At 39.1% G+C, this 15,060-nt stretch overlaps 2 protein-coding genes across 4 annotated transcripts in view; one reads left to right on the forward strand and one right to left on the reverse strand.

Moving 5' to 3' along the window:
• SCAMP5 (secretory carrier membrane protein 5) overlaps positions 1-1,168 on the reverse strand; it is a 73,352-nt gene extending 72,184 nt beyond the window's left edge. The window contains exon 1 of one of the 3 annotated variants that reach the window (XM_081291567.1): positions 925-1,168. The gene's annotated coding sequence lies outside the window, so the exon portion shown is untranslated. The remainder of the gene's footprint in view (positions 1-924) is intronic. The other 2 variants (XM_081291566.1, XM_081291565.1) reach the window with 2 other exon arrangements.
• On the forward strand, positions 567-13,883 carry COX5A (cytochrome c oxidase subunit 5A). Its single transcript, XM_081291575.1, has 5 exons — positions 567-771; positions 7,472-7,588; positions 8,659-8,780; positions 11,328-11,451; positions 13,719-13,883. Exons 1-4 carry the CDS (start codon positions 669-671, stop codon positions 11,439-11,441), a joined length of 456 nt encoding a protein of 151 aa, XP_081147701.1. The 5' UTR covers positions 567-668; the 3' UTR covers positions 11,442-11,451; positions 13,719-13,883.
• The last annotated feature ends 1,177 nt before the right edge of the window (positions 13,884-15,060 follow it).

The following is a 15,060-nucleotide window of genomic DNA, read 5'->3' on the forward strand; positions in this document are numbered from 1 at the left end:
ACACAAAAGTAAGGTTCCTTACAGGTAAGCAGTTTCTTCTCATTCATCTCTTATTTTAATCTCAAGGGGTACTACTCATGGAGAAAGCAAAAGTTATTTTATTATTATTATTTTATTAGGTACTGGGATTTAAATCCACAGGCGCTTTACCACTAAACCATATCCCCAGCCCTCTTTATATATATATTTTCAGATGGGATCTCTCTCGCTAAATTGCTTAGGGCCTCGTTAAATTGCTGAAGCTGGCTTTGAACTTCCCATCCTCCTGCCTCCGCAATCGGCTATTTTTATTATAATTTGTTGTTTTTGCTCATTCCTCGTTTGAGGTGATTAGAGTCTCCTCCTAAGGACGACTCGAATCCCTTACACTGCCTATTGCTTGCTCCTCGTCTGTTTTCCATTATCATTTCACCACCACCTTCCAAATCACCAGACTAAGAATGAGCCAGTGCGCGGCGCCGACAATATTTGTCCTCAGCGAGCCGCCGTACCCCACCGGTAGCTGCGTCTGTTCCACTCCCTGAGGCGCGAGCGTCGCAGGGGGCGGAACTGCGAGCTCCGCCCACCGTGCGTCGGTGCGTGAGTCCGGCCCCCGCGATCTCTCGAGCGGCCCGCGAGCTCACACCCGGCTTTTCTCCAGCCTCACTCCGCGCACAGCCGTCGCCGTCATGCTGGCCGCTGCTCTCCGCCGCTGCGCCGTGGCAGCAGCAGCCGCCAGAGCCGGCCCCCGAGGCCTCCTGCACCCTGCCTCGGCTCCCAGTCCCGCCGCCGGTAAGGCCCGCTCCTGTCACTGGCCTCGCCCGCGTGTCCTTGCGGTGACCTGGGCCCCCGCCACCACTTGAGGGCAGGCTCTCCTGGCGGCCTAGCCTCTGCCCTGCGGACTGGCGGGCGAGCCCTATGACCGCAAACCGCTCTCGGTTCTACCTTGAGTTATGGTGGACTTGAGGGTGAGCTCCTGGGGCCTCCCTCAGCGCAACTTCCTGGCGCCGGCACCGTGATGGGTCAGGTGTGGACCTGCTGGGGGCGTCCTGCAGGGACGCAGCATTCCACTTCACTACCCGGGCGGTGACTGTGTCCCGACGCCGACCCCGCGGCCACCTGACCGGGAGTGGCCGTTGCCGGCCTGCAGCGCCTTGGCGAAGGTGACATTGAACCTCTGGGCGCGCCACTAGGGCAGGGGTCGGGGTGCGCCGGCAGCCCCCAGCGTCTCTGTATAGTTTTTTCCTTAATCAGGCGGTTCACTGCTAGCGTTTTGTGTGTCACCTTCACAGCGCACACAGTCATGTTTAGGTACTGTTGAGCCACGTTCTAATTCCTTCACATTTAAAATAGCTCCTTGTGTGTGACTGTAGTCTGAAAGATAGCCTGAGGAACTGATACGTGTTACAAATATATATACACACACACACGTATATATGTATACACACACACACACACACATTACTGTTTCGAGAATTGAGTAACACAGACCCAGGAGTACTGAGTTTTGCAAACATGGGAACGCTTTGTAGACTTTTATCCCCCTTTCCGTTTAGAAGTCTGGTTGTTGGAGCATAAAATGTACTGTTAATTCTTGTCTCTTATTTTTCCTTCCCCTTATGTGTGTTATGGAAGATTTTGTGTCTTTTTTTTTTTTTCCTACTTGGGATTGAACCCAAGGGCACTCTACCACTGTGCTACTTTCTGTTTTTGATTTTGAGATAGGGTCTCGCTAAATTGCTGAGATTGACCTCGAATTTGGCGATCCTCCTGCTTCAGCCTCAGCGTCACTGGAATTACATACAGGCACGTGCTACTGTGCCTCGCACTATACTTTCTTTTTTTAAACCTGTTTTTTTTTTTTAATCTTTATTTCTTAGGTGTAGATGGACACAATGCCTTTATTTTTATGTGGTGCTGAGGATCGACCTCGGGTCGCACCCGCACTAGGTGAGCGCTCTACTGCTGAGCCACAATCCCAGCCCCAGCACTATACTTTTAATTATAGTAACTACACTTGAATCTTGGCTCCTGGTGGTAGTATATGCTATATTATGAAATTTGTGCCCTATGCATGCATATTTAAACATAAAAACTTTGAAATTCAAAATTAAAAATGTTTTCTTGGTAACTTAAGATACTTTAACTAGACACTTCAGAATCTAAAGAATATTTTTGGTTTCATTCAGTTTAGACTTTTTTTTGGTAAAGTTTCATAGAATGATAAGGCTGGAGTTCACTTAAGAGACCATGGAGGGCTGGGGCTGTAGCTCAGTGGCAGGGAACTTGTCTGGCATGTGTGCGGCACTGTTCAATCCTTAGCATCTGGTAAAAATAAATAAAGGCATTCTGTTTATCTGAGTACAAAAATTTTTTTAAAAAGAGATTCCATGGAGATAATCACATACAAAAGAGGAAACTGAGACCTACCTCTGGAAACTGACTCCTTCAGTAGTGGGGGAAATATTTTGTTTCTTAGCCATAGTTGTTAGGTTTGACCCATGGTGATGTTTCATGGTGTTTTTTTTTTTCCTTATTTGTTAAAGTAGCAAATATTATTTTAATTTTTTTTTTCATGTAAATAACGCTTCAGGAGGTTTCTCTTGACCTCTTCAAAAAAATTTCTTGAAACAAATAAGTTTCTACTTTTTCTTTGGGAAATGGCACAGGTTTTTGGCAAACTGTAGCCTAAGGAGATTTCTTCTTTGTGGTTTGTCTCAGATATTCTGTTCACCCTCCTGAGTACAATGAATTCCTACACCAAGGGCTTTATTTTAGGTGTTTGTCCCATATACCTAAATATTAGCCACAAGGAGGCAGTATCAGTACAAGTGGTGTCAGCTACTTTTTATCTGTGACCTTGGACATGTTCATTAACTTTAAGCCTCAGTTGCTTCCTTTCTAAAATCAGGATAATTTTTGGTATTTAAATGAGATTTAACTCATTTAAATAACTTGTCACCTTAAATAACTTGTCACCTGGCCTGACACAAATATTTAATACAGTCATGCCTTGTTTAAGGATGAAATAAGGTCTGAAATGCCTCAGCCTTAGGCAATTTTGTGAGACTATCATAGAGCATACTTATACAAACCTAGATAGTATGGCCTACTACACACCTAGATTATATGTATGGTGTAGTCCATTTTGAAGCTTAAAGTCATTCACTGAAACATTGCTATGCAGTGCATGAATTGTAGCTTTATAATAGTGAATTTTATTTTTGCATATAGTAGGTTGAGATTTGTTATCAGTATGAAACTGTAGAGGTCTTACTTAAGTGAAAGTCAAAAAGAAGTAAGTTTCTTTTGTATTTATTTTTTATTTTATTAAAATATTTGTTGATTGATCTTTATTTATGTATTTTATTTATTTATATGTTGTGCTGAGACTCGAACCCAGTGCCTCAACGTATGCCAGGCAAGTGCGCTACCACTGAGCCATAACCCCAGCCCTTATATATTTTTTAGAAGTAAGTTTTTTAATTGAGGCTATCCAAGGTCAAATGAGAGTATGTTTGAAAGAGAAATTTTGAGGGGTTGGCCTGAGAAGCCTTAGGTAATAGCTTAAATCTGGTCCATGAAGAAGATTCCAATTTGAAACCTAATTGTTTCCCAATAACTGCAAAATTAGGTGATTTAATGTTTTAAATAATGGTTAAATTCTGTAGTCAACTCTTAAAATCCTGACTCCTGTATCCTTTTCCTGAGAGCTGCAGAAGGCTCAGAAGGGTTAGAATTGGGCTGAATTTAAACAACACTTTCCAACTGCTTTTTTGTACCACTCCCACATTTCTAGGTTCTCAACTTGAGGCTCTCAAGATCCATGCCTGGTCTTCAACCTTGCTTTGTCAACATCATCAAAACTTGCTGTTGGGCTGGGAATGTAGCTCAGTGGAAGAGCGCTTGCTGGGTTCCTTAGTACCCCATAAAAAATAAATAAATAAAATAAAGGCATTCTGTCTGTCCATGTCAGCTCCCTCCCCCAAAAAAAACTTGCTCTTGAACTTGTTATTGTTGCCTCCACATTATATTTTGCCATCCTTAATTCCTAGAATTACTACCACCAAAATAACCATTCCTTCAGCTTTGTCTGAGCTGATTAGTTATTAAACAGAAAGCCAACTGTGTGGTGAGGATGGTGGTTTTTTAAATAGAGCAAATAACTGAAGCAATGTTCCTAGAAATTTTTTTTCTTTGTTTTTAATATTTTAAAAAATTGTATACAGACACAATAACTTTATTTTATTATTTATTGTTATGTGGTACTAAGGATTGAACCCAGTGCCTCTCGTATGTTAGGCAAATGCTCTACCAGCTGAGCTACAACCCCAGCCCTCATAAAAGCTTTTTTAAAATGTTCCCATTTTTAGTCAGGCATAGTGGCCTGATTACACCTGTAATCCCAGCTACTTAGGATACTGAAGCAGAAGAGTGGCAAGTTCAAGTTCAGCCTCACCAGTTTAGTGAGACCCTGTCTCAAAATGGAAAATAAAAAAGGCTGATGGTATAGCTCAGTGGTAGAGTGCCCCTGGTTTCAATTCCCAGTGGTGGTGGGGTGACAGTGTTCCCATTTTTCATAGCTGCTTCCCCTTTTCAGGTTATATCAAAGAATTGAATAGTTGTTTTCTAATATTTTGCCTTTCAAGCCTCAAAACTAGGTGGAAATGTTGTACTTAAGTATTGTTGTGGTGGGATGCCTATATAATTTCCCTAAAGAAAATGTTACATATGTAGGGGACATGTCTATAGCTAACAAAATAGATCTGTTCTACTGGAGTTAGAAACATAATTTTATTGTGGAGCAGAACTGTTACCATGCATGGGCAAGAGGGTGGACTCCATTGCTCATTGTACTCCACTATGAACCCACTCTCCCCCTGCAGTAATAGTTCCCCCACCCCCACCCCAAGTAACAGTTTAAACCATGTGGGAGAAGTCACAGTTTCTGCCTTCCTGGAAGAGATGTATAGTCGCAGTACATGCTTGTATTATTCCAAACAAATGTTTTATGAAAGGTTTTTTTTCTTTTTGCATATAACTAGTTTGTAATTTGACTACCTGAAGAGAGGTGATTGAATCATTCAGGGTCATGCTTTCCTTTACTTGAATTTGTGGTTTTGCTGCTCATCTATTTCAGAGTTAGAAAAACAAAGCTAGGACTCATCTAGTCAAATTCATGCCTAGCAATAAAGGAAAGGAATTGGTTACTATGAAACATTTTATTTTTCTGGGTAAAAGGAAAGTTAAGTTTACTACTTTGGGAAGGAAGTCCATATACTTTCATTTTTCATGAGTAAATACTTAAGAGTGGTTTACTGTGTTATATGGTAGGTGTGTGTTTAATTTGATAAGAAATTACCTAGTCTTCCATGGCAGTTGTATCTTTTTTTTGTATCATTCTTTATATTTGCACTTTTAAGCATTCAAGTATAACTTTAGGTTTTATTGTTTTAACTTTAGTTTTCAAAAAAAATGTAGCATGCAAATTCTTTTTCTTTTTAATTTAATTTTTTTGCAGTGCTAAGAATTGAACCCAGGGAGACTCTACCACTGAGTTACGTCCCAACCCTTTTTATTTTTATATTTATTTATTTATTTTTTAGCTGTACACCGTACCTTTATTTTGTTTGTTTATTTTTATGAGATGCTGCTGATCAAACCCAGGGCCTCACACGTGCTAGGCAAGCGCTCTACCACTGAGCCACAACCCCAACCCCATTATTTTTTATTTGAGACCACTTTTGTTGAGTTGGCCAAGCTTACCTCAAATTTGATCATTTTTCCAAATAGCTGAGTACAGGTGTGTGCCATTGCACCTGGCACATAGATTTTTTTGAAAAGGTAAACCAATGTAAGTATACATTGTAGATTCACTTCAGAACTAGCGTGGACTTTCTCTTTTTTATTTATTTATTTGGTGCTTGGGATTGAACTCAGGCATGCTTTACCAATAAGCTATGTTCCCAACCCTTTAAATTTTTAATTTTGAGACAGAATCTCCCTAAGTTGCTGAGGCTGGCCTTGAACTTGTGATCCTCCTGCCTTCTGAGTTGGTGTGATCACAAATGTGCACCACTGTGCCTTGTTTACTTTATTTTTTTATTTTATTTTTTTTTAAGAGAGAGTGAGAGAGGAGAGAGAGAGAGAGAGAATTTTCAATATTTATTTTTTAGTTCTCGGCGGACACAACATCTTTGTTTGTATGTGGTGCTGAGGATCGAACCCGGGTCGCATGCATGCCAGAGGAGCGCGCTACCGCTTGAGCCACATCCCCAGCCCACTTTTTTATTTTTTTGAGACAGAGTTTTAACCTGTTTCCCAGGTTGGACATTCTCAGTCCTTTTTATTTTATTTTGAGACAGAATCTTGCTTTGTTGCCTGGGCTAGTCTTGAAGTTTTAATCCTTTTGGCTCAGCCTCTTCCATAGCTGGAAGTATAATTGTGAGCCACTGGTATCCTGACCCAAAATTCTTTTTCATTAGAAATTAATACCGTTTATGGTAAAAATTCAAACAGTAGGGAAGTATATATAGAAAGTTTTGCCCGGTGCTGTGACACACTCCTATAATCCCAGCTACTTGGGAGACACCGAAGAAAGTTTTCCTCTCCCAACCATCGTTAACGATTTCTTTCTTTCTTTCTTTCTTTCTTTCTTTCTTTCTTGGTAACTGGGATTGAACTCAGGGGTGCTTAATCACTATATCCCCAGCACTTTTTATATTTTATTAAGAGACAGGGTCTTGCTAAGTTGCTTAGGGCCTTGCTAAATTGCTGAGGTTGGCAAGTAGTCCTCCTGCCTCAGTTTGTACAGCTGCTGAGATTATAGGCATTCGCCACCACACCCAGGGAACAATTTCAAGCTACCATTACACATTAGAGGCAGGAAGCATAAATGTACCCATAAAATACTTTTTGTTCTACTTGCTTTTCTTTGCTTAATTTATTTTATTTTATTTTTTTAGATATAGATGGATGCCGTACGTTTATTTTATTTGTTTATTTTTATGTGGTGCTGAAGTTTGAACCCAGGGCCTCAAATGTGCCAAGCAAGCACTCTATCATTGAGCTACAACCCAGCCCCCTCTTTGCTTAATTTTTAAGATACCTTTTTTATATCAATACACAAGATTTATTTCATTTGACCTGTTGGATTTTTTTTTTTTTAACCACAATATATAGTTAATTCAAAACTCAATGCATTAGCCAGGCATGGAGGTGCACTCCTGTAATCCCAGAGGCTTTGGAGGCTGAGGCAAGAGGATCCCAGGTTCAAAGCCAGCCTAGGCAACAGAGCCCAGGGTCTAAGCACCTTAGTGAGACCCTATCTCTAAATAAAAAAGGGCTGGAGATGTGGCTCAGTGGTTAAGCACCCTTGAATTCAATCCCCGTACCAAATAAATAAATAAATAAATAAACCCTCAATGCATTAGACAAAATATGTCAAATACTGTTTTTGTACATTGAACTCATTGCTCTTTCTCCATTGTAGCAATCCCGTCAGTTCGATGCTATTCCCATGGGTCCCATGAGACAGACGAGGAGTTTGATGCTCGCTGGGTGACATACTTCAATAAACCAGATATAGATGCCTGGGAATTGCGTAAAGGTAATTGGAACATAGACATATTTGTCTATTTTGGTATGCAGATACAGACTTTTTCCACTCCTTTGTTGAAAGTAGCTATTTTTGAAAACATGCATCATATAAACTGGTTACAGTCATGCAATTTGCAGTTAGGAAAGTTTATAGCTTCTGTAGTGTTTCATGTAAAGTAGAGTTTAAAAGCAGGCACTATGGACATTTTGAGTTAGATAATTCTTTATTGTAGGGGGCTATCCTTTGTACTACAGGGTGTTTTAGCACCATCCTTGACCTACCCATTATTTACATATACACCTGCAGTTGTGAAAATCAGAAATACCTCCAGATACTGCCTAATGTCTCCTGAGTGATAAAATCACCCCTAATCGAAAGCCACTGCTATAAAGATAGCACTAGCTGAGTGTAGTTAACAATTTTGTACTTTTTAGATAATTTACTTAAGCAGTTATTGGTTCTCTTGCCCTTTGGGGTAATAGTTTGAGTTTTTTGTAATTCTTTGTAATGAATGGTTTTGCCCTGAATAGGAATCTAGTCTAAATAGACTTAAAACTTTTTTTTTAAAGCTGCAGTTTTAATGATAAATAAGTAACATTAATGATAGCTAGTCACTAATTGTAAGTATACTATAATTTTAACTCAGTCCAGATTGTTTTTCCAATAGAATCTGTTTCAAAGCATCAAAAATAATCTATATTGTTAAAGATCTGAGTTGAAAATAACCCTCTTGTTTCAAGAGAAAATGATAATTACAATGAAAACAGTGTTTACATGTAAGAAAACTCAGGTTTTAGCCAGGTGCAGTGGCTCATGCCTTTAATCCCAGCTACTTAGAAGGCAAAGGCAGGAGGACAACAAATTTAAGTCCAGTTTGGTCAACTCAGTGAGATCCTGTCCCAGAAATGGGTGGGTGGTAGTGGGGAATGGCAGAAGATGTGGCTTTTGGTGAGGCTTCAAGTTCAATTCCTGGTACCAAAAATGATCATGTGTCATGATTCAACAAGGATATAGATACTAAATATTAGTCTAAGTGAGGGTATTCTGGTTTGACATGGCCCCTCTTTTTAATTTGACAGGAATGAACACTCTTGTTGGCTATGATCTGGTTCCAGAACCCAAAATCATTGATGCTGCTTTGCGAGCATGCAGGCGGTTAAATGATTTTGCTAGTGCTGTTCGTATCCTAGAGGTTGTTAAGGTCAGTGAAATAGCATTGTTAATATTGTTCTAGAAGTGGGTGAGCTGTTGATCAGGAATTAATATTATGTTTTCTAATTTGTTGAACTATCCAAAACAGTGGGAATGTACTTTGTAGTTAAAATTTATCCAAGGAGTTGGGGAAATAGCTCAGTTGGTAGAGTGTTTGCTTTGCATGCAGAAGGCCCTGGGTTCTAATCCCCAGCATCATTAAAAAAAAAAAAATTACCCAAGGCTTTAAAAACTGCTTGATAGTGGGCTGGGGTTGTTGCTCAGTAGTAGAACGCTTGCCTAGCATGCATGAGGCACTGGGTTCGATCCTCAGCACCACATAAAAACAAAATAATGTGTCTGCCTAAAAAACTAAAGATATATAAATAAATAAATCTTTTTGCTACTTGTAGTATGAAAATAAACGTTGTTAATGGTTTCTTGAGGTGAGATTGCCAGAATAGGTTATTACTACTATTAATATTTTAGAAATGTGTTTGACATGAAACACATTCATGGTATTAACTGGAGAAAGTTATGAAACAGTGTTTGTGGTTTGATTTCATTTTTTTTTTTTTAAAAAAGAGAACTCATATATGAAAATGTAGCAGCATATATGCTAATCCCCCCTTCCCATTGGTTATAGTTTCTGTTTTTTTTTTTTTGGTAAAGAACAAATATTTATTTATTTATTTATTTTAAAAACTTATTTTTTACTTGTAGTTGGACACAATACCTTTATTTTATTCATTTATTGTTATATGGTGCTGAGGATTGAGCTTAGGGCCTTGTACATGCTAGGCGAGTACTCTACCATTGAGCCACAACCCCAGCTCCAAATACTGTGTTTTAAATCAGAATTAAAAAAATTTTTTTTGTAGTTGTAGATGGACAGAGTGCCTTTTATTTATTTATTTTTATGTGGTGCTGAGGATCAAACTTGGTGCCTCAACATGTGCTAAACAAATGCTCTACCACTGAACTATACAACCCCAGCCCACAAACCAGAATTTTAATTAAAATATATATATATATACAATTAAGGAGACTTAGAATTTGCCAAAGGCAGTTTGGCATTTTCTTATTTCATTTGACTCTTTAATATTTGCTCCTGAGAAACTTTATGGCAATATAGGCATAATTATATATTTGTCAAAATTCTCTGGCCCTGGACATATATATTCTTTGTGTACAGCTGTCCATGAAAAGATATTATGGCCTGTAAGAAAGAAATTCAAAGTCTGTAAGGGGAAAAGTGACATACTTTATCTATAATGGGTAAGATAATTAAGGGTTCTGTAGGCTATCAGTCCATTTAGCACTGGTAGTTAATTCAGTTAGGGTCTCAAATTGGATGCAAATTAAAAAACTTTTTTCCTGTGTTAACTTAATTTTTCCTATTGCCTGCTGGGCATGTTTAATTATCTTACAAAAAATTGTCATCACCATTTTTTTTTTTTTAAGAGAGAGTGAGAGAGGAGAGAGAGAGAGAGAGAATTTTTTTAATATTTATTTTTTAGTTCTCGGCGGACACAACATCTTTGTTGGTATGTGGTGCTGAGGATCGAACCCGGGCCGCACCGCATGCATGCCAGGCAAGCGCGCTACTGCTTGAGCCACACCTCCAGCCCCCATCACCATTTTTTTAAAAGAATCCAGGGGCCCTTAACCACTGAATCACATTCACAGCCCTTTTTATTTTTTATTTTAAGACAGGGTCTTGCTAAGTTGCTTAGGGCCTGACTAAGTTGCTGAGACTGGCCTCACCACATTCTTTCCCAGTAATTCCAGGCTTTAAAATGTTTGGGGTTTTTTGTTGTTGTTGTTTGTTTGTTTGTTTTCTGGATTTAGTCTTATTATCTTTGTTATTCTCAAAATATCTTTAAAACCTATCTCAAGCCAGATGCAGTGGCACATACCTCTAATTCCACCTACTCAGGAGGCTGAGGCAGGAGGATTGCAAGTTCAAAACCAGTCTCAGCAACTTAGGCCCTAAGCAACTTAGCAAGATCCCTTCGCAAAATAAAGAATAAAAAGAATTAGGGGGCCGGGGTTGTGGCTTAGTGGTTCAGCGCTTGCCTAGCATGCGTGAGGCACTGGGTTCAATCCCCGGAACCATGTAAAAATAAAAAATATGCCCATCTACAACTAAAACAAAACAAAACAACAACAACAAAAAAAACAACAACCAAGGATTAGGGCTGTGGCTCAGTGGTAAAGTGCCTCTGGCTTGAATCCCTGGTACCAAAACAAAACAACCCCAAAAAAACTACCTCAAGGTGTAGGGGTTGTAGCTCAGGAGTAGAGTGCTTGCCTCAAATGTGTGAGTCCTTGGGTTTCATCTCCAGTGCTAGGAAAAAATTAATAAATAAAAGCTACCTCGAATAGTACTTGTGTAAGTTGTCCTCTTCATTGACAAATGTGTTGCTGTAAAAGTTGATGATCTGTGTTTAACTATGCCACTAGACTGCATATATTATAAAAGCTTTTCAACTTAATTTTCTTAATAAAGACAGCTTTTTTCAGACAGTTAAATGTCAATATTCTCTACCAACAGGACAAAGCAGGACCTCATAAGGAAATCTACCCCTATGTCATCCAGGAACTTAGACCAACTTTAAATGAACTGGGAATCTCCACTCCAGAGGAACTGGGCCTTGACAAAGTGTAAATCCCCATGGGTAAGCGGCACACCAGTGACCAAGGCAGGAGAAGAAACCAGGGAGGGGCAAGTGAATGTCATTCAGGGCTCTCAAAGCACTTATTCTTGCTTCAGGTAGTATCCACTAACATATAGATTTAGAGAGTATCACAATGATGATAAATTTAAGGAACTGAAATTATTTTTTATAGTTATTATTCTCTAAGTGGTGTAAAGTCAAGCAAAAGCCTCCTTCACTAAGTATCTATGTAAACTGTTTCAAGCACAAAGAATAACAGATAGCTAGGCACGGTGGGCATGCCTGTAATCCCAGCAGTAATCCTGATCACAAGTTCAAAGCCAGCCTCAGCAAAAAAGTGGAGTGCTAAGCAACTCAGTAAGACCCTCTCTCTACATAAAATACAAAGTAGGGCTGGGGATGTGGCTCAATGGTTGAGTGACCCTGAGTTCAATCCCCAGTATACCCCATCCCCCGCCACCAAAAAAAAAAAAAAAAAGAATAACATCATAACAGCAAGTCTATGTGCCACACCTAAATTTTCAGATATTATTTTGCCCTGTTTCCTTTGTGTTTTTAGTTTTTCCTCTAAAAAATGACCAGTTTCACAAAGAGTTAGAGCCCTTTGTATGCCCTTAATTTTTCAGTAGCAGACTTAATGACACTTTCGTTTTTGTGGGCCCCATAGATTTAATAATTAAATAAATACCTACTATTTAGTAATAAAACTTATTTGATAACCTCATTCTCTGGAAAGACAGAGCTATCAAAACAGTCACAAGATTGTCTAAGCAGTGAACAGTGTACAGAAAATCCTTTGTTAAAACAGAAAATTTATAAGCAGTAACTTGTTTAATTTTTTAAATTTTGGGGGGTACTGGGGATTTATCCCAGGGGTAATTTACCACTGAGTTATATCATCTACCCTTTTTATTTATTTTGAGACCAGGTATCACTGAGTTGCTGAGGTTAGCCTTGGACCTGTGATCCTCCTGCCTCAGCCTCCCTAGCTGCTGGGATTACAGGCATGTGTCACTGCATCTGGCTTTGTTTTTATTTTATTTTATTTAACAAACACATATGGTGTAAATAGCTTTTACTGTTCCAGACAGTGTGCTGTACATTCTCTCTCTTTAAATCCATTTAATTCCTGTAATAATCTGCGAGGTAGTTACTATTGGTGTAATTATTCCCATTTTACTGAAGAGGAAACTGAGGCACCTTGGCCATGGTCATACAGTTAGTGGTGTGAACCTAGGCAGTCTGGCCTAGAGGCCATTGCTCTTACTCACTAAGCCATGCGTGTTGTGCAGATACTTTGGTACTGGGCATTTACCAAGGCCAGACTCCTGTTTCTCAAATGTAAATAATGAGGCTCAAATAGAGGATTTTTTCCCCTAAAAGTAAGAAGACATTTATTTTTAAAAAGTGGCACTAAAATGTGTCATTAAAATTTCAAAATGAAATTATTCAAAGTTATTTAAAGAGCTTATGTTGGCTGGGCATGGTTATCACCTGTAATCCCAGTGCCTTGGAAGGCTGAGGCAAGAGGATTTCAACTTCAGAACCAGCTTAGTGGTTAGGTGCTCCTGGGTTAAATCCATAATACAAAAAAAAATTTTAAAGGCTGGGAGTGTAGCTATGCCTGTGATCCTCCCAGTTTGGGAGGCTAAAGCAGGAGTATCACAAATTTGAGGCTAGCCTCAGCAATTTAGTGACACCCTGTCTCAAAATGAAAAGGGGCTGGAGATATAGCTGTGTGATAACAAACTCCTAGGTTCAATTCCTAGTACTGCAAAAAAAAAAAAAAAAGTTTGGTTTATTTTTTTAAGTGCAACTGTCATATTCTTTTCTAACTGGAAAAGAAGACAATTCAGTTTACATATGATATAAATTATGAAAATGCCATAAAGCAAACTCTTGTGACTTGACTGGGGCAAGATTAAGAGCGAGCAGAAAAGTCTACAGAAAGCCAGGTGCAGTGACACACGCCTGTAATCCCAGTGTCTCGGGAGGCTGAGACAGGAGGATCAAGAGTTCAGAGCCATCCTCAGCAATAGTGAGGTGCTAAGCAAAGCAGTAAGACCCTGTCTCTACATAAAATACAAAGTAGGGCTGGGGATGTGGCTCGGTGGTTGAGTGCCCCTGAGTTCAATTCCTGGTACCAAAAAAAAAAAAAGGCTACAGAGAGTAGTTTGCCAGGCTATAGTTCTAAAGGTTATTTTAAATAAGATTTCTATCTTTTCTTAATTTTTTCCATTGCTAATTCTTTGTGTTTTCTCTTACAGATGGTCTTCCCAAGGATTCATTCCTATTGCTACTTGATTGTAAACAGTTACCTGGAAATGCTGATGATAACATATTACCTTATTTGAACAAGTTTTCCTTTATTGAGTACCAAACCATGTGATGGTAACTTGGACTAATAAAAGGGAAATGAGTTTGAACTGAAATTAGGTATTATTCCATTGTTTGCATTGAGAAACAACATGAAATGCTATGGGGCCTACATGAGGGAATAGGTGACTTCTGAGGAAATGACTTTTTTTCTTTTTACTGGGGATGTGGCTTAGTGGTTGAGAACTCAGGGGCACTCGACCACTGAGCCACATCAGCAGCCTTATTTTGTATTTTACTTAGAGACAGGGTCTCATTGAGTTGCTTAGGGCCTTGCTGTTCCTGAAGCTGGCTTTGAACTCAGGATCCTCCTGTCTTAGCCTCCCGAGCTGCTGGGATTCCATGTGTGTACCATCGTGCCCCACAGGAGATGACTTTAAAGTTGAAGCCTAGAAGATTGGGGAGAGAGTGGTGTTTGTTTGTTTGTTTGTTTATTAGTTGTCAATAGACCTTTGTTTTATTTATATATGGTGCTGAGAATTGAGCCCAGTGCCTCACACATTCTAGGCAAGTGTTCTTCCTCTGAGCTGCAAACCCAGCCCTAGAGTGTTAATTCTTTTTTTTTTTTTAAAGAGGTAGAGAGAATTTTAATATTTATTGTTTAGTTATCGGCAGGTACAACATCTTTGTTTGTATGTGGTGCTGAGGATCGAACCCAGACCACACTCATGCCAAGCGAGCGCGCTACCGCTTGAGCCACATCCCCAGCCCCAGTTAATTCTTTTTTTTTATGTTTATTTTTTAGTTATAGGTGGAGACATATCTTTATTTTATATTTATGTGGTGCTGAGTATTGAATTTAGTGCCTCACGCATGCTAGGCAAGCGCTCTACCTCTGAGCCACAACCCCAGCCCTAGAGTATTAATTCTTGATCCAAAAAACATAATTTTAATTATTGTGTGATGTTTGGCCTTTGTGATGTTTGGAGTGGGTTTTTGTTTGTTTGTTAGTTGTTTTTTAATAGTTTCTATATGTGTATAAGTAATCACATTTAAATCTGCTTTAGTAACCAAAATATAAAGGATTTACCATAACTAGCTAAGAGGGACCTTGTCAGTCTTCTGGGCTCTTAATAGGTGACAGGAGGAATGCAAAATCAATTAAGTGGTCTGTTCTCATGGTCATGGGAGGGAACATAGGTTCACAAGTACTTACAAAGGTGAAATAAGTGGTTTTTTTTTTTTTTTTTTTTTTGCATTTATTTATTTTATTTTTTAAAGAAAGAGTGAGAG

This window comes from Spermophilus citellus, assembly GCF_964194105.1.
Source record: "Spermophilus citellus genome assembly, chromosome: 4".
NCBI classification, from domain to species: Eukaryota; Metazoa; Chordata; class Mammalia; order Rodentia; family Sciuridae; genus Spermophilus; species Spermophilus citellus.